At 44.5% G+C, this 20460-nt stretch overlaps 1 protein-coding gene across 1 annotated transcript in view; it reads left to right on the plus strand.

Annotated features, from left to right (window-relative positions):
- The first annotated feature begins 11123 nt into the window (after positions 1-11123).
- Ext2 (exostosin glycosyltransferase 2) overlaps positions 11124-20460 on the plus strand; it is a 145871-nt gene continuing 136534 nt past the window's right edge. The window contains exons 1-3 of the mRNA XM_057780971.1: positions 11124-11293; positions 17675-18240; positions 19850-19939. Coding sequence (XP_057636954.1) covers positions 17705-18240; positions 19850-19939 — 626 coding nt within the window. The 5' untranslated portion in view covers positions 11124-11293; positions 17675-17704. The remainder of the gene's footprint in view (positions 11294-17674; positions 18241-19849; positions 19940-20460) is intronic.

Below are 20460 nucleotides of genomic sequence, written 5' to 3' on the forward strand. Positions count from 1 at the left end.
GTTGTTATAGTCAATAGTAGTCTTAAACTTGTTTCAAAGTCTCTTCTGAGATGCATGACAATCTCTTAACTTTAATCCCCTTGTAAAAATCAAAATCCAAAAGCACACCATAGTGAGGAAATATGGGACCAAAACAAGAATGAAAACCAACTGGGGAACTCCAAGTTCTGCATCTTCATGTCTGTTGTCAAATGCTCTTCAGATCCTCAACTCTGATCAGCTTTGTTGACTGCCACACACACTTCTTTCTCTTGGACTGGTTCCACTCCCTGTTAACAGGTGTCTGTGGCAGGTATCCCATGATTCTGGAATCGCTAATATCTTAGGTTCTCCAAGGCAATCCAGGCTTCAACTTCACAGCCTCATGCAATGGCCTCTCTGCTAGGCCTCCATTCAGGGACGTCCCAACACATGCCTGGACTGACCAGCTTTATAACTCCTATCCTTAACTCTAAAGCCAAAACAATGTGGCCAAAGCTGCTGCATTCTGCTGCTTCCTGGGGCTGGAACATGGCCCCTCGTTCAATTACGTCTTCACCAGCTTTCTGTCCTTTATTGCCTAAGCGTGGCTGTCCTGAAACTTGCTCTGTAAATCATGCTGGCCTCAAACTCAGAGACCCACCAGCCTCTATCTTCCCAGGGCTGAGATTAAAGGTGTGCCCCACCACACTCTGGCTCTAAGCTTTTCTTTAGTTCTTTTTCATAAATTGGAAACTTAGCTGAGTGGAATCTTGCCATGTGGTCACCACTCCCTGTATTCTATTTGCTAATCTGTTTATCTCTTTGAGCATGGCATTTAGCTCCATTCCATTTCCTAGTCCTTTCAAAATTCTCAAAATTTTTATTTTGTCATTTACCCTGATGAATTTGTTCCTTTTCATTATAAATCATCATTACAGTTATCATTGAAAAACAGAGTCTATACTAGGTTGTTTTGAGATTTCTTCTGCCAATGGAATTAATCCAAAACTCTTTGCTTTATACTCAGGCAGACTCTTTGGACAAGGGCGAAAGGCAGCCACTCTCTTCACCAAAATATCACAAAAGCGATCTATAGGCCACATGCTAAAATTCTTCTCCTCTAAAACCTCTTGAGTGAGCACCCCACAGTTCACTAAATCATACTCGGTACCACTGTCTTCCATGCTTTTACTAGTACGGCCCAATGAGCAGTACTTAAAGCATCCCACTGCTTTTCTAACCCATACTCCCAAAGGCCACTTTACTCCACACAATATCATGGTCAGACTTATCACAGCAATATTCCAGTCCTTGGTACAACCTCTATCTTAGTGAGGATTTTTAATGCTGAAAAGAGAAATCATGATCATGGCAACTCTTATAAAGTAACACATTTAATTGGGATGTCTCACCATTTCAGAGGTTCAGTCCATTATCATCATGGGGTGGAGGAGCATGGCATGCAGATACTTTAGAAAGAATGTTTGAAGAAGTAAAAAAAAAAAAAAAAAAAAGTTTTACCTAAATGGGGATTACAAATTGCTCCTGAAAAAATACAAAGAGGAGATTCTGTCAATTACCTAGGTTACAAAATAGGTTTATAGAAAATTAGAACACAAAAGGCACAAATTAGAAGAGACCAATTATGGACTCTTAATGACTTTCAAAGATTGTTAGGAGATACTTTCAGTCTACGACTGGCTGTTGGGATAGCACCTGACCTAATAGTTTATTTAAACAAAACCTTAGATGGTGACAAAGACTTGAATAGTTCCAGAGAATTAACAGCGGAAGTGGAAAAAGAATTGATGGTTGTTGAAGAGAAATTATAGGAGGCACATATAGAGTTAATCCAAATCTTAATTGTATTTTAGTCATATTGTCTTCCAGATTTCCTCTACAGAAATTTTAATGCAGAGGGAAGATATTATCTTAGAATGGATCTTTTTTTTAATCACATAAACCGAGTAAAAAATTAAAAACTTATGTGGAAAAAGTCTCTGAATTAATTATGAAAGGAACACTGAGATGTCATCAACTATCAGATATAGACCTAGCAGGGATTATAGTTCCTTTTACTGCTGATGAAATAAAAAAAATATGGGAAGATAATGAACTTTGGCAAAGAGCTTGTGTTAATTTTTTGGGAGAAATTAATAGCAATTGTCCCAAAAGTGATAGAATTAACCTTATTAAGAGAACTACTTGCATTCTTCCCCCAATAACTGGAGCCCATACATTTCATACTGATGCAAATAAATTAGGAAAGGTGGGTTACAAATAAGAAGATATAAGTAAGGTGGAACAAAACCCTTACAATCCTGTCCAAAAGGCAGAATTATATGTTATTCTCATGGTGCTAAGGGATTTTAAAGAACCTCTTAATATAGTTACTGATTCACAATATGCAGAAAGAGTTGTCTTGCATATTGAAACAGCTGAATTTATATCAGATGATACAGAATTGACTTCATTATTCATACAGGTTCAAAATATAATAAGGAATAGGCTTTGTCCCATATACATAACACACATCTGATCCCATACAGGTCTGCCAGGTCCTCTAGTACAAGGTAATGCAGAAATTGATCGATTATTGATTGGAAGTGTGCTGAAGGCCTCAGAATTTCCCAAGAAACATCATGTCAATAACAAAAGTTTAAAGAAGGAGTTTTTTTTATTACATGGCAACAAGCTAAGGAGATTATAAGGAAATATCTAAGGAATATTTGTTCTTTATATAACCAAACACCACTACCTGCAGGTTGTAAATCAAATGGTACTCAAAGTAATGAAATCTGGCAGATGAATGCGTTACACTTTACAGAATTTGGAAAGTTAAAATATGTATACCATACCATTGACACTTATTCAAGTTTTCAATGGGCAACTGCCTTAAGCTCAGAAAAGGCTGATTCAGTGATCACACATTTATTAGAAGTTATGACCATCATGGGTATCCCAGCACAAATAAAGACAGACAATGGTTCAGCACATGTGTCTAAGACAATGAAAGAGTTTTTTGCTTATTATAATATAAAGCATTATTACAGGTATACCAAACAATCCTACATGTCAGGCAGTTATAGAAAGATCAAATCAAACTATAAAGTATATGCTAAACAAACAGGAAAGGATGGAAAGTACCCCCAGAAATAGATTGCATAATGCTTTATTAACCTTGAATTTTCTTAATGCTAATGAGACAGGAACAACAGCAGTAGAGAGACAATGGATAATAGGAAAAACTTCTGAATTAAATTAGTCAGTATATTTCAAGAATGTGCTGACCTCACAATGGAAACCAGGAGATTGCTACTTTGGGGAAGGAGTTTCATTCTTGTTTCTACAGGAGAAGAAAAGCTGTGGATACCATCAAAATTAATAAAGATTCGGTTTGAAAAAGAGAAACCTCTTAAGAAAGAGAAATGAAGGCTCATCCACGGAGGTGACAATCATACAGGTGGTAAGAAAACCTCATAAGGGTTGGGGCAGGGTTCTGTTCTTGTCTTCGCAGGAAAATATTCGTCTTCAAAGAGTGGAGAGACCTTGGACATCTAGATGCCTAAAGATAAAAAGATGGCTGTCTAGAAAGAATCAACAAGCAAAGAGAAATCTGCCTTATGCTGCTGTATTATCTGCATGGTAAAATTTGACTATTTGGACACGTATACATCTCTACTTAAAAATAAGAGCTGGCTTTGGGGTTGGACAATGGCTATCCTTCTATAAATCCAAGCATGTTGTTAAAATAAAAATTCAGAATTTCTGTCTCATGCCAGGAGCCATTTGGTATGGGATAGAAAGAAGATAGATTTTAAGGAAATATTTTACTTTTCTCTATGCCCATTTAGTTTATATCGTATCTTTCATTGAATATATGTCTATATGAATAATGCCTAAGTTTTCCACAATGAACAGTAGATTTTCCTGCAGTAATTTTTGAAGCTTCCAGGATAGGGCCCCACAACAAGACTCCACCTGGTTGATATGATGTCATGATGCTGATAGCACGACTATGAGACCAGTTTTTGGGTACCGGCTGTGGAAATGATGCACCTTTTTACAACATTCTGGCCAGAATCCCAAATAAGAACTTCAAAACAAACAAACAAACAAAAATACCCTGTCGACTATTCAGAGACCATTTGCAATTATACAAAACAGTAATCTTGAAACTTCACCATCATTTTACTTTTACCATATCCCATAGGAAAAAAAAAACATTGCTCCCATGACAGCAGGAAGCAATTCTAGAAAGTGACATCCCAGCCGGGCGGTGGTGGCGCACGCCTTTAATCCCAGCACTTGGGAGGCAGAGGCAGGCGGATCTCTGTGAGTTCGAGACCAGCCTGGTCTACAAGAGCTAGTTCCAGGACAGGCTCCAAAACCACAGAGAAACCCTGTCTCAAAAAACCAAAAAAAAAAAAAAAAAAAAAAAAAAAAAGAAAGTGACATCCCCTCTCTCAACAATGTTTGTCCTCATGGTTAGAGACACCATTTAAGGGGTGATTATTACTTGCATGGAGTTTGGGGCTGGGGTGGAAATTATGTTGGCTTAGAGAGCTCAAAGAAAGGAAAGATTGAATGGGATAACAGGCAATTTAGTGTGAACTTATTCAAACTAATAATAATAATAGTAATAATAATAACAATAGTGAATAATAGAGTGAAAACTTGTTGTGGGCCCATATTTTTGATTTGGCACAGACGCCATTAGCCCGGTCTGAGCTAGTTACATAGCTCTGCAGACAAGCTGTCTCTTCCTTAACAAGAGCCAGGATGTGGTGCTCCTAGTTTCTTTTGTTAAAATGTAGAGTACCTGAAAAGAGATGTTGACTGAAGCTGATGACTTAATGGTCTAGAGTTTTGGTACTTCCCTTCCTTTGTAATTTGGAGGATGTCTTATAGAGATGCTAATTCATGGCCTACCTGACTGCTAGATGCGGACATGACCTAAGCCCAGGCACCTGTTTGCCTAGGAGACAGCCTAATGTGTTTTCCCCGATTCAATTCAGGGGTTTATAAGATGTTCCGAGAATAAAGAGTGATTCTGGCCTTTTCCAGGATGACCTTGTAAGCTGTGTCGGTTTTATTCCTCGCGACTCCATTTCAGCCGGGTTAGGAAATCTATGTTGGACACACATGGGCACCGACACTTGTGAGTTATTATTTATGGACAATTACACTGGTATAGTTTCTTGTATATTGATACAAGTTCAAAGTATATTTGTTATTTCTGTTTACAATATTTGTACACCTATGCAAAGTTATTTTTCAAATTGTATGTTGCATATTTCTACCTCTGCCTAAGACATTTTGTATATTGATACAATTTTAGAATATATTTATCATATTGCATTATATATTTCTACCTTTGATTAACACATTTACACATTATTTACATTTTGAGGTCATTGTCCTCCTTTACTGTATAGTTGTTTAAAGATTGTTTAATATTCTGATATTAAGTCTTATCTTTAAATTTTATAGGTATTAAGTATTATAGGTCAGTAGTCATTCATGTTTATTATACTTTTAGTCAGACTAAGTTAGGCTCTTTAAATACATAAAGATTGTATTCTGCAATGATAGGTAACTTTCAACCACTTCAATGATCAGTAGAACATGGCATTTAAATAACTTAGGATTCTGTTGACGTGAGACACCATTTCTCCTGGCAGCACCAATCTGTTCCTGAGAGAATGTTGAACACTAAAGACACTTCACTTGGAGTTTGTTTTCTTCTTGGCAAACTTCCCACGCCTTGACCACTGACAAAGTGCATGATGTCCAAACTGGACAAGCAGGATACAAGAGAAAAGACTGTCAAATCTTGCCAAGACAGGGTAAGATGGTTTTGAAAAATTTCCTACCTCTGAAAATGGTATGTCAGTTACTGTAGGCCTTGGCCAAAGTTGGTTGTTTCAACATTGCAAATGAGACTTTGGGTGATTGTTCAGTCAACTGATTGTCTCTGTCATCTACTACACAGTTTGGAAGCTGCTTGATTGTACTTCCTGCCTACTCAAGTAATATTATCTCCCTTCTCAGGCCTTTGATTGGGTTGAAGATTAGATAGTTGTAGTTACCGTCCTCTAATGATCTAGCCAAACCAATCCCAATACAAGACTTAGACTCCTTAGGATAGAACGTTTATTAAAACATTTAGCATATGTTCCTTGCTTAATATTGTTTATACTGGTTATAATTCTAATCTTATATTTGATATCTGTTCGTAGTATATATAGTTTTGTGTTAGGTTCGGAACTCTCTTATTTAAACAAAAGGGGAAGGTGCTGTGGGAGTTCCTTTTGCTCCTTCAGCCAATAGTCTTTAAGATACCAGCCCACTTGCACATGGTCTCTTATACTATAAATGCAGCTTTAAAGCCTGCACTCTCTCTTGCTTCTGGCTCTCACTTCCAGCTGCTAGACTCTGTTCCTGTTCCCCATTTGTGTAGAGGACTGTGATCTAGGACAGTGATCTGTGAGTCTCCCCTAGATAAATAACCCTTTATTATATGCAATTCTGAACTAGTGTGGGATTATTTTTTAACTTCTGCCATCAAAACTAAGACACCCTTTGTCTTAGTTACCTTCTTATCACTGAGATAAAACTTGATGACCAAGGTAACTTATAAAAGAAAGCATTTAATTGTATGTCCAATTCCAGAGGATTAGAGTCCATGATGGCAGAGTGAAGGCATAGCCACAGGAACAGCTGAGAGCTCACATCCTGATCCACAAGCAGGGGGCAGAGAGAAGAGAGCTAACTGGGAAAGCTCTCCTGAATGATATGCCTTCTCTACTAATACAAAATCCTTCCCAAACAGTTCCAGCAACTGGGACCAAGCATTCAAATACATGAGCCTGTGGGGGCCATTCTCACTCACACCACTGCACTGTTTGGAGTCCTACTGACCATACGGTAGACAGACTGGCTGCCTCTCAGTCTCTTGCTGTCTTTTTCATCTTTTCCTTCTCCTTTGCTCTCTCTGCTACAGTCTGAGTAATTTCCTTCGCACTTTATGCAATTTAATAATCTATTCTCTAGCTAGATATAACCTGCCTTATTCTTTGAATTTTACATCTTAGAAAATATATCTTTTCCCCCAATGTTTTTTAGATTACTGAAACATGGTTCCTTTGTGTGTTATAATACAGCCATCTCTGTGTCCACAGAGGATTGGGCACATCCCCCTTGGGAACACTAAAATTTGCAGATGTTCAAGTCCTGTATAAAGATAGCATCAGTCCTTCTTCTTCTTCTGGAAACACCAAATGGCGGATGACGCCGGTGCAGCGGGAGGGCCCGGAGGACCCGGGGGCCCAGGATAAGGAGGCCGTGGCGGCTTCCGCGGAGGATTCGGCAGCTGTCTGAGGGGCCGCGGCCGTGGTCGAGGCCGTGGCCGAGGACAAGGCCGCGGGGCTCGCGGAGGTAAAGCTGAAGACAAGGAGTGGATTCCCGTCACCAAGCTGGGCCGCCTGGTTAAGGACATGAAAATCAAGTCCCTAGAGAAGATCTACCTGTTCTCCCTGCCCATTAAGGAGTCTGAGATTATTGACTTTTTCCTGGGAGCTTCCCTAAAGGATGAGGTTCTGAAGATCATGCCCGTGCAGAAGCAGACTAGGGCAGGCCAGCGGACCAGGTTCAAGGCTTTTGTCGCTATTGGGGACTACAATGGTCACATAGGTCTCGGTGTCAAGTGCTCCAAGGAGGTAGCCACTGCCATCCGAGGGGCCATCATCTTGGCCAAGCTTTCCATTGTCCCTGTGCGGAGAGGCTACTGGGGGAACAAGATTGGCAAGCCCCACACTGTTCCTTGCAAAGTGACAGGCCGCTGTGGTTCTGTGCTGGTGCGTCTCATCCCTGCCCCCAGAGGCACTGGCATAGTCTCCGCTCCGGTGCCCAAGAAGCTGCTGCTAATGGCTGGCATTGATGATTGCTACACGTCAGCCAGGGGCTGCACTGCCACCCTGGGCAACTTTGCCAAGGCCACCTTTATGCCATCTCTAAGACCTATAGCTACCTGACCCCCGACCTCTGGAAAGAGACTGTGTTCACCAAGTCTCCTTATCAGGAATTCACTGACCATCTTGTGAAAACTCACACCAGAGTCTCTGTTCAGAGGACCCAGGCTCCAGCTGTGGCCACCACATAAGGGTTTTTATACAAGGAAAATAAAAGTGAATTAAGTCTGTTAAAAAAAAAAAAAGATAGCATCAGTCTTGTGTATAACTTAGGAGCATCCCTCTGTAGACTCTACTTTGTTCTTTTTTTTTTTTTTTTTTTTTGAGATAAGTGTCTTGCTATGGAGTCTTCCCACCTTCAGTTTCTCAATGCTTTAAAAAAAGACATTCTTTATCATTGACAATATGTAGACGCACCACTTCATGTCAAGGCCCTGGTTTTATTTATCTCATTTTATATATATAGCTTAGGCTATCTCCTACTCAAGGGAAACTACATCCATCTACCCTGGGTATAGTTTACATATCATGTAAATTACATACAATACAAGTATAACAAAGACTACTGTGTGAGTGGCTGTAGGTTTAAGAAATATAAACTCTAGTCATCATTTAGCAAATGTTTAGGGAATTACTATTATTAAAGATGTTCAGGGTGTCCATCTGTTTACAAAACTTCTAATAGAACGGACTCTAAGCTGTCCTGCTTCTTATCATTTGTGTACCCACAAGTGTAGCTGCACCATTTTGACCATGCTGGGTTGCAGGATGCTTGCTTTCTCTGACTGCTGATTCTTCATACCTGATTTTGATACATACAGGATTTATTTTCTTTCTTGACATCTGACAAAATCTTAAATATTCACCCCTGACAGAGTTTCTTACCTCCTGCCTCGGTCTCCTGAATACTAGGCCTACAGGAGTGGGCCACCACACGGGGTTTGAGAAGTTAGCTGTTGCGTGAGCGTGGACCTCTCCAAGGCCTCTCCAATCGCAAGTGTCCTGTTTCCTTTCCAGCCTGAGGCATTATGTTTATATCTTTCTCGGTTACTTTTCACCCTCTGCTTTATGTAAGTTTCCTTGTACATCTGTCTTATTCCTAGTTAGCTCTTCCATGAACCTAGCACCTTTCAGTCACTCAGTAAACACGGAACACTTGCCATATTCTAGTCACTGTGCAAGTTTAAGTCTATAAAAACTCCAAGAGAGGCAAGTACCCCCAAGGCCCGTGGTTGACACTTGTGTTACTGGTAGTTTTAGTGTAATTGGTCCACATCATCTCATAAGAAGTGCACTGTTAGGAGGTATGGTTTTGATGCAGTGGGTATGGCCGTCTTGGAGGAAGTGTGCCACTGTGGAGGTGGGTTTTGAGGTTTCCTATATTCAGGATATTGCCCAGTGTGTCCATCGACTTCCTGTTGCCTGCGAGATGATGTGAAGACTCTCATCTCCAGCACCACATCTGCCTGCATGCTGCCATGCTCCCCATCATGACGATAATGGACTGTATTTCTGAAACTGTAAGCAAGCCACCCCAATTAAACGTTTTCTTTGTGAGACTTGCTGTGGTCATAGTGTCTCTTTACAGCAATAGTGACTCTAACTGAGACAACATCTAACACAGTAAATTCTCATTTAAGGCCAGTATGTATAAATCATTTTTAAGAACATGCTTAAAAATAATCATACATGCAAAGGGCATAGATGAGAAAGAAGACAGTCTCCCTGTCAAGATAGCTACTGCTGATCTACTTTAAGAAGGAAAGTCTTGGGTTGGAGAGATGAGTTAACTTCAGGGGATTTAACACCCTCTCCCGCCCTCTGTATGCACCTTCATGCACGTTCTTACACACAGACAAATACATAATAAAAATAAAATCTTAACAGTTATCTTTTAAAAAAGACATAGCCACTGTTCCAGGAATCTGACTGTGCTAATATTGGCCATTGACCCTGTTGTCACCCATCCAGTTCTCAAATGGATGTGTGTATTCTGAGTTCAATAGTGGTGTTTGTGTGTGCATGTGCGTGCATGCGTGCGTGTGTGTGTTGTGTATTTGGAGGACAGAGCCATATTCTGCTAGATGTGGGGAAGAAGAATGTGGACAGAAGGTTCTGTTCCTAGGTTGTTTTTGTTCCAATCTCCCTACGTCTGTGACAAGGAGCTATTAACCTTAAAATACTGGAGTAACAATGTCCACTAGGTGGCACTAAAGTACAATCAAGACCAAAATGTAGTCACTTCCTATGGCCAGACTGAGAACTACAGCCAGCAAAGGCAAGCCCAGGTAGGATGGTTCAGTTACCATAAGGCACTTTTTGCTTTTAAGATTTGCTCCCTAGCCGGGCGGTGGTGGCGCACGCCTTTAATCCCAGCACTCGGGAGGCAGAGGCAGGCGAATCTCTGTGAGTTCGAGACCAGCCTGGTCTACAAGAGCTAGTTCCAGGACAGGCTCCAAAACCACAGAGAAACCCTGTCTCGAAAAACCAAAAAAAAAAAAAAAAAAAAGATTTGCTTCCTTGTGACAGATGCTACTATGCATGAGACAAAGAGTTGTTGCTAAAATTACTTCCAAAATTGCTGTAATTGCTTCTTGGATTTTTTTTCCCAGAAAAATATTTTATTTATGCCTGGACATCTACTTACACATTTTCTCCTTTATTTTTTCTCCCACAAGCACATTTTACTTAAAAGAGTTTCTCTTTTAAGATCTCTTGCTAGAGATCATGGCTTCTTATTAGCTTGTCTTGGATATATTTCCTTGCCGATGTGTGTATCCTCAAATTATTCCCTAATTACGTTCACTGCTCCCAGTGATTATTATGATTAGAGACAGTGCAGTGAATGTTACAAGAAGTGGAGAGACTTTCCATAGGGTAAATTGTGCCCTGTGTGCATAAAATGCTTTGTATAATTGGGGGTGGTATCACTTATGTAGTCCAGGCTACCTTCGAACTAGTGCCTGATCCTCCTGTTGTACTGGGATTACAGGTAGGAGCCACCATGCCCGATAAAAAATGCTTGCGGGTTTTTTGTTTTGACAATTTTATTTCTGGAACTTGATGCCTTCGGGGGGTCCCTCTGGGCAGGTTTTCGAGCCAGGGCTGGGATGCTCACCCGCGCTGACTCCTCCTGTCCAGCAGGGGGCGCGGCACGACCTCTTCGCATGCGCAGTGCGTACCGTGTCAGCCGCCGCGAGCTAGAGGCCTGCGCCGCTTTCCCAGCTGGTTCCTGCGGACCTGGAGCTGGCGGCGGCCTCCAGTCTCCACGCGACCACACACGGGCGGCCGTGGCTCGCGACCGGCTGCAAGAGCCGGTGACGGAGCGCGGGGCCGAGCGGGAGGCGACCGGTTCCGAGGTGAGCGCGGCGCGGGCCGGCCGGGCCTCAGGGCTGGGCTCGGGGAGCCCGGGGGCGCCCTCCCCCGGGCCCGTGCGCCTCGCCGGGACCTCCGTGGAATTCGAGTCCTCCCGGGGAAGCTTGCCCCTTGGTTCTCCCGGGCCGGTGGCTTCCGGGGACGCGGTCTCCCAGGACCCCTTGGCTCTGAGCGTGGGCCAGCAGCTCAGGATAGTTGGGAGATGCGTTCCCGATGGTGGGAACAGGATCCAGTTCTGAGAGTCAAATGATGGCTTGGAGTCATTTATTAGGAAGTGCCGGTTCAGAAGGGCGCTTTCACTTACTGGTCTGTGGATGTTGTCTCGAGATCGGAACATGTCCATTTCAACTCTGTAAATCGACCAAGTGTTCTAAGTCCTCGAACTGAACTTTGAGTGTTCCGGAGCCCGAGGCTATTATATATGTGTATACACACACACACACACACACACACACTCATGGTAATAAAAGACACGGTTGGTTGTCATCTCAATCCTTTTCCCTAACTTCAGCCTCCTAGTTGCACTAGGAACCAGACTGCTGGTTCTGTTGCGGAACCCTGGAGGTTCTTAGCCTTGCTGTTGACCTTTCTCTACCACAGGGAGTTCAGAAGTTTGTCGCACAGCGCTGTCAGGAAGGTGAAGTGAGACTGAGTGAACGTACACGTGTAAAGCGCTTCACACAGATGTGTGGAGGAGGGGTCGTTACTTCATGTGTCCGTTGTGATGTGAAGTCAAGCAGTGCCTTTATATTAGAAACCGTTTTTAGAGGTAGTTAGCAGCACTGACATTTCAGGTATCCTGTCAGGCAAGGCTCTGCATTGTGAGTTAGTGTCTATTCGCCTACTTTGTTTTCAGAAGATTTAGGGTAAGTCCCAGTGTGGCAGTGGCTGCGGGAGTTCAGCAGTCAGGACATCTCCAAAAAGCCGAAGAGGACAGAAAACTGTGACTTGGCACGTTGGGCTGAGTGGATTGGCTGTAACCTGCGGCTTGGAAGAAAGGTGGTTCTAGCCAGTGTCAGGAAGGAGCAATTCCAGGTTCTAGTGTCTCACCCTGATGGCAGACGGGTGTCACAGCCATTCCCAGTGACTCCATGCCCCCCTGCATGGTGGATGGCACCAACATTTTGGTTCTGAGGTGAGGAGTTTGAAGGGTTCAAAGGGGAGGCAAGAGCAGGGTGACAGGTTCCTGACCAGCTCAGATTAATTAATTAATTAAATTAATTGTTTTTCTTAATTACTTGTTTTTATTTTATATGTGAGTGTTCTGCTTTGCTTGCGTACATGCACTTGTACTCTGTGCATGTGTGTGCAGTGCCTGAGAGGCCAGAAGAGGGCATCAGATCCCCTGGAGTTACAGATGGCTGTGAGCCTCCATGTGGATGCTGGTTATTATTATAATCACTGTATTTCTGGGGACCTAGGTCATACTCAGCCAGCTCGCTGCCACTGGGCTGTAGCCCCGTTGCCATTCGCCCCGGTCTCTCTTATTTTGTGTATGTGTTCTGACCCAAGTGCTTGCCACATTCTCAGCTTTATTTTTCAGAATTGGTGTAGGCGCTGGGTGTTGTGCTAACCTGTGAAGGCTTCCATAAGCCGGGAGGAGTGTGCTGTCCGGGCTGACTTTGGGCTGTCGTGCCTCAGCTCCCTGTCAGTCAGATGCTTCTGAGGTGTATTCTGTATGAATCTTCAGGGCTCTTAGCAGAACTAAGTTGTTTGCCCAGCTCAGTGATTTAACCAAGTCCAGCCTCAGCACTCAGTTTTCCGGCTTCTCTCTGGGTTTTCTGAAGTCTTCTCCTGCCAGCCACCTGTGCTCATGTTCTTCTTCTCAGTTTGGCAGAGCACAGACCATGCTAGAAGTCTAGAAGTGGCCCTAGCAAGCAGCCCTGAGAACATGTCCTGAGACCTACTTGCTCACCCTCAAACGGCAGCAAGGCCCCCTTCAGCAGTGTAAAACAAGGCATTGGTAACCCCTGCACCCTAGCAGGACAGCTGTAGGACTCCTACTGTGGCAGCTTGGGGTGTGAGCCAGCTAGGAGGGTGTCAGCCCCAATGTGGTGGCTTGGCCTTGAGTGGGTATGGCCTGAGGTGATGGAAGGGTAGTGGCGTTGGCTGCCTCTTGCCATCTGCCTTAGGAGCCTTCATCGCAGATTCTAGGTTCTGGGCAGCCAGATGACAACTCAGGGCACATCATGGAACACGGGAGGTTCTGTGGCAGTATGGCCTGCAGCTGGTGTGAGGATCATGCTGGAGTTGAACCATCCTTGTGGCAGAGCTTCAGAGGAGGTGAGGGCACAGCCTGCATCTGTGGCCAAGGCTGTGAATAGAGAGACTGGGGACACGGAGAACTTTGCTTCTCGGGATTTCCGCGTCCTTGGAGCTTGCAGCAGGTCTTTGAGGTAGAGGAGAGCTGCTTTGCCCAGCCTAGCCCATGCAGAGCCGTCCCTGGGGCAGCTGCTTTGCCCAGCCTAGCCCATGCAGAGCCGTCCCTGGGGCAGCTGCTTTGCCCAGCCTAGCCCATGCAGAGCCGTCCCTGGGGCAGCCGCTTTGCCCAGCATGGTCTGTCTGCTTCAGGGTCTGCCTCCACCTTCTCTGGTTTGCAGCTTTCCCTAAGTGGGGAGTCTTCAGATGTCTGTGGCCGCAGGACCTGGCTATGCAGACTAACAGCAGCTGGGGGAAGTATGTGGAGTGGCGTGCTTTAAAAGTATGTGCAGTGTATGGAGACGGGTGCATTCTCTCATGATCCAGGGCAGTGATCCAGCTGGATAACAGGAGGCGGTCCTAATGTGCTGCTGGACAGGCTTGAAACTTGGATGCAGCCGTAACCTAAGCCACAGGTTCTCACCCTGGGGTGAGTTCATTGTCCTCAGAGGTATTTGGCAATGTCTGGATATACTCTTGGTGGTTACAGTTAGAGGCCTGGCTTTTACCAAGTAGAGGCTGATCTGTATAATAGCTTCCCAGTGAGAGAGTTACCTAACTCAAAATGTTAGTGGAGACCATGGTCTACAGTAAATGAGAGGAGGTATCAGGACTTCTGTGGCAGAGTGTTGAAGAAACCATTGGAAATTCGGGAAGGCAGATGGCTTAAATAGGTTATTACTCGAGGCCAGAGATAACACTGTTTGTTTGGCCTCTGGTTATATAGAATTGCCAGTAATATGGATTGGTCCTCTTGTTATATGGAACGGGCAGAAGGGCTGGCACTGTGGTAATATGGAATTGCCAGGGAATGGCGGGCACTCTGGTAATGTGGAATGACCAGTGAGGGCCTGGCACTTTTGAGAAGCAAGCTCGGCACTGCCAGGCTGGGATCGACTTTCATGGTACCAAGGACTGAGTTCTCAAGTTCTTGAGAAAGGTAAAGTCGTGTCAGTGCTCAGGTGGTGTTCGTAGCCACAGACAGTAAGGCAGAGATGGTACCCATAGTGGATGGCCTGTGGTTGAACAGGGGGTGTCTGTCTGAGTTGGGCACTGAGTTGTAGCTATGAGGTGGGGGAGACCAGGGGAGATGGTCTGTGGGATCCTTAGGAGGCGTGAAGAGAAAGAAGGGGAGGCTGCAGCTGGCGTTCTGTTGCAGTGCCTGAAAATTTACCCTGAAAATTGGGTTTGAGGGAACCCAAAATTGGGAGAGTGGAAAAGGTCCAAGGGCAGCCTATTTGGTCTTCTGGCCAAAAAGTGGATTTCATAGTGTGATTGGAAGGCTGGGAAACTACTGTGTGAAAGGAGTTTGTCTAAAATTAGCAAAGGTCTCAAAATGACTAAACACAATAAGTTACCTTGGCTCAATGGTGGATTCTTCAACTCTGTTGTGGACCAACACGGATGAGCTACCATGATGGGCCATGAGTCCCCCTTGGGTGTTTACCCTGCGGTGTTTGGTAACTACTGATTTAGAATTGAAGAAGACCTAGAGAGCTTGTTGGAAAATTTTGTATGTGGACTGGTGGGGTACAGCATCTGCCTCACCTCTTCCTCTCTGCAAAGTCTAAGGGCCACCTAGGGAGGCAGAACCATAGTCCACATGGGGCCTGGGGCCTGTGGGGTGACTGTTAAGGTGTCAGAGAGGTGATCCTCTGAAACCATATTCCTGCCATGGATGGACTGCTGCATGCTAGTCTGATCCTGGCATGCTCTGATTCACGTCCCAGAGATAGGAGTGAACTCTTCTGACAATGGCACATTCCCCTCCCACCCGGACTGGCAGTGATTGCAATTGCAGTGGTCAAGGCTAGAAAGTCTTCCATGTGTGCAGTAATGGGTGCTCTACTTAGCAAAAGTGAAGATGACTGATAAGCTCGCTGAGGATCTCTAGGCTTTTCAGTAACTTCCCTCTGCTCACAGTTCCCCTGGCAGATCAGTATAGTAGGCACTCTTTGTAGTTTGGGCCTTCTACGTGAAATGCAACATGGCTTGTTGCAATCCCTGGTCAGTCTGTAGCAACCATTCCACTTCAGCCTGTGTCCCACCCATAGCACCTGGGCATGAGCTGTGGGAAGTCAGCCTGGTCTGCAGGGCAAGTGCGCCTATCTTAGTCAGGGTTACTATTGCTGCAACGAAACACCGTCACCAGACACAAGCTGGGGAGTAAAGTACAGTTCTATATAACAGTTCATCATCAAACGCCATGAGGGCAGGAACTCATAAACAGGGCAGGAATCTGGAGGCAGGAACTGATGCAGAGGCCTTGGAGGGGTGCTGCTTACTGACTTGCTCCTCATGACTTGCTCCACCCACTTCTACTTCCATCAATCACTAATTTAGAAAATTACAGCTGGATCTTATGGAGGCATTTTCTCAATTAATCTCCCCTCTTTTCAGATGATGTTTGTGTGTCAAGGTGACCTAAGACTAGTCTCATACTTCCTTTTTAGCTGAACACTGAATGGTTTCTTTTCTGTCTCAGCCCCTGATACAGATTTTTCTGCTGCTGTGTAACTGATCTTGAAAACTCAGTGGCTTAGAATGACAAGAGCGTGCAGGCTTTGATGGGGACAGTGTGGATGTCTAAGGGTACCATCCACTGGTTGCTCAAACTCCCGTGTGCCAAGAGTTCCCAAGAGGACAGCTGCAGAAACTGAGGTTTCTTAGGACCCAGGCTCAAAGTCTTAGAATGCTCTCTGTGCAAGTGACAGACCACGGGGACTTGCCGGGAAGGGCTTCTGCTCCTGGGTGGTACAGTGCTCTGTGTGTATTCATGGGTGGGAGGAGCTGTTGGCATCTGGATATGCTATTTTCTCACACTCTTTTTTTTTCCTCTCCCGCCGCTTTACCCCTCCTCCCATTCTCCCTTACTTTGGTTCTCTGGCTTTTTGACTTGTATACTTTTTGTTGAAATGGGCCAGCCTTTACTTCCATTATAAGATACCAACATCTTTAGATTAAAGATGGAGGCTATTCTGAGATGCACTGACCCATCTCCACACTCTGCATCCCTTGGCTTTGTCTTCTCCCCGGTTAGGTGGGGTCAGCCTTGTCCCTACCACTGTCTGGTAGAGGCTCAATGATGGCTTATTAGTGAATAAATGAATGAGAACTGATTTTAAAGTTACAGAGCATCATTTTAGTCCAGATAAACTTTAACTTGGGGCAGGTGAATGTTTCAAAATAAATATCTGTAGTTATTTTGTTTTAGATTTTTCTTCTTTGGTCAGCACCTCCTTCCCAGTGCCCAACATTTCCTAGCTTATGTTTAAAGTAAATATAGAGTTGAGATTGGAGGGACGGCTCAGCAGTTGAAAGCACTGGTTGATCTTCCAGGGGACTCACGTTCCGTTCATACACATGGAACACACACAGTCATACATGGAAGCTCACAACTGTCTGTAACTCCAGTTCCAGGGGATCCAGCACCCCTTTCTTGCCTCCATGGGCACCAGGCACACACATGGTGAACAGACATATATGCAGACAAAATACTTATACAGAAAATGGATAAATTTGAAAGATAAATATAAATAGGACATAGCTATAATTTTATATTGTGTATTGACATATTATATATTTACAGCATTAAATACTAAGTAAATTTTATCCTATATATGAAAATACATATTTGCATATATTAACAGTGTCAGAAGCCCTTGCCATTTTGACACAGCATGTAAGGGAAACTGGCAAGTATATTAGAGCTGGGTCTGGTGCCCTGCGCTTATAATCACAGTCTTTGGGACATGGAGGCAGGAGGATCAGGGCTTTAAGGCCATCCTTGGCTACATAGCCAGTTCAGGGCCAGCCTGAGCTTTGTGAGACCTTGTTTTGGGGAAAAAAAAAGAGAAATTAAATAAATGTATTAAAACTCAGTCCTTTCAGGGTGTTGTTGCCATCCTAAACATTTGCTTTTCCCTGTGTTTGTCTTTGATGACCAGGCGTGTGAGGAAGAGGTTATCTGTGCCATTATGTGTGCGTCAGTCAAGTATAATATTCGGGGTCCCGCCCTCATCCCAAGAATGAAGACCAAGCACAGGTTCTACTATGTCACCCTCTTCTCCATTGTCCTCCTGGGCCTTATCGCCACAGGCGTGTTCCAGTTCTGGCCCCACTCCATTGAGTCCTCCAGTGACGGGGGTGTGGAGAAACGCAGCATCCGGGAAGTGCCGGTGGTCAGGCTGCCGGCTGCCAGCCCCATCCCAGAGCGGGGGGATCTCAGCTGTAGAATGCACACATGTTTCGATGTCTACCGCTGTGGCTTCAACCCGAAGAACAAGATCAAGGTGTACATCTATCCCCTGAAAAAGTACGTGGATGATGCAGGTGTACCAGTGAGCAGCACCATCTCCCGGGAGTACAACGAACTGTTAACGGCTATCTCAGACAGCGACTACTACACGGATGACATCAGCCGGGCCTGTCTGTTTGTCCCCTCCATCGATGTGCTGAACCAGAACCCCCTTCGCATCAAGGAGACGGCACAGGCCCTGGCCCAGCTTTCCAGGTACCTGACGCCTCGCCCCCAGAGCCCAAGGGAGTATGTCTCCCTTTGGCTTGTCCCCAGATGTTTCAGCTGACAATGTGTGAGTGACTCACGTGTAGCAGGAGGTCTGTGCTGTGAGTGCCAGCCCGGGGCTGTCATCCTGCTGCTGTGGTGGCCTGTGGCGTCCTGGGCTTTAGAACTAAGGGCGGCTCTTCTCCTATACCTCTTGTAGATTAAAATGCACAACCGCAGGGCCTTCCTGTACTGTGAACAGCTTGAAAGGCAGCTCAGCAAAAGGGATGTAAGATTTATTCCATACTCTACCTCCAAGAGGTAACCACTGTTATTGTTTCAATGTTTTTGCTTTTGTATGAAATTGCTATGTGTGTATAATCATAAACATTTTTTGGCCAGGAATGGCATCATGTGATCATACTCCAAAGGAGCTTTACTTCTCATAATACATTCTGAATATCTTTCCAAATAGTTTTTAAAGACTTATTTATTTTACGTACATGAGTGCTCTATTTGCTTTCTGTCAGAAGAGGACATCAGATCCCTCTATAGATGGTTGTGAGCCACCGTGTGGTTGCTGGGAATTGAGCTCAGAGCCTCTGGAAGAGCAGCCAGTGCTTTTAACCACTGTGCCATCTCTCTATCCCCTTTCCAGATAGTTTAACAGTGTGTGTGTGTGTGTGTGTGTGTGCGTGCACACACGCATGCATGCCTGTGCTCACACGCATACACTCAGATACATACACACACAATGTCTGTGCAAAGGCCGGAGATTGTGTCTTCCTCACTCTCCACCTAATCTCTTTTGAGAAAGGTCTCTCACTGAATCTGGAGCTGGCCCATTTGGTTACATAGCAGGTCAGTGAGCCAGGAGTGGGGTTACAGGCATGCTCCTCTGCACCTGACTTCTCTATGGTTGCTGAGAATTGAACTCAGGTCCTCATGCTTGTACAGCAAACACTGTACTGAGTGAGTCATCTTCCTGGCCCTTCACATCCTTTTTAATATAATTTTGAAGGTTGTGTACCATTCCATTGTATGGATATTCTGTAATATATTTAATCAGCCACTTATAGCCTGTTTACTTTTGTTTCTTTTAGATTTTTATTTATTTAAATGTGTATAATGTTCTGCCTGTGTGCATGTCTGTACCACGTGTGTGCCTGGTGTCTTCACAGGCCGGAGGAGAGCATTGAATCCCCTGGAACTGGGGTTATAGATGGTTGTGAGCCATCATGTGAGTGCTAGGATTAGAACCTGGGTCCTCTGGAAGAGCAACCAATGTTCCTAGCCACTGAGCCATCCCTCCAGCCCTACTTTTGCTTCTAGAGCTTTTAGGTGGATTTCGGGTTTTTTTTTTTATGTTAAATGACCATAAATGGTAGTGTAGCAGAAGAGCTGGGAGTATACCTCTTTCTTATTTTTTAGCCTGTTGTCCCTTTGGGTTTTCAGAAGTTTCTTTGCACCTGCGAGGCCTTGCTGTTTTGGCTGCTTACACCTGTGTCCCAGCAGGTGGCGCTGTTGCTTGGGCTGTTTGCACATGTGCTCCAGAGTCATGCACTCATTTCCTCCTGGTTGAAGTGTGGATTCTCTTAGTTGTTTGCTTTCTCCATAGGTGGGATCGAGGAACAAATCACCTGCTGTTTAACATGTTGCCTGGAGGTCCCCCAGATTACAACACTGCCCTGGATGTCCCCAGAGACAGGTGAGCATTTGGGAGGCTGTCCCATGATGGATTTCTGAGGATTAGGTAAGTTAAATTGGAATCATTTATATTCATGTAATTAGATTCCTAGGCGCAGGTGTGGTGGCGCACACCTTTAAGCCTTAATACTTCTGAGGCAGAGGCACGTAGATCTGCAAGTTTGAGGCTTGTTCCAGGACAACAGGGCTACACAGGGAAAAAGCTGTCTTACGATCAATAAATAAATAGGAAAGGAATTAGGTTCCTGAACCTGCTGGGATATATTTTACGATCACAACTGTTTATTAAAATTCTCGGAGGCATTTCCGTCAAGCCAGAAATGAGGAAGCTGTTTAAACCTGTGGGCACACTGAGCTCTAAGAGCTGTCTCGCTTCCCTAGTCTGAGCTAGCGTTGGTTTCAAGTGTAGCATCCGGCCCAGTTAGGTTCAGGATAATGGTGTCCATTCATGCTTTCTGAATTGGGGCTCATTTGCCAAAAGTGGTTCTGTAGTTTCTGAGGAGAGAGGAGTGGATGTGTAAA

The sequence above is a fragment of the Chionomys nivalis genome, chromosome 9, assembly GCF_950005125.1.
Source record: "Chionomys nivalis chromosome 9, mChiNiv1.1, whole genome shotgun sequence".
NCBI lineage: Eukaryota > Metazoa > Chordata > Mammalia > Rodentia > Cricetidae > Chionomys > Chionomys nivalis.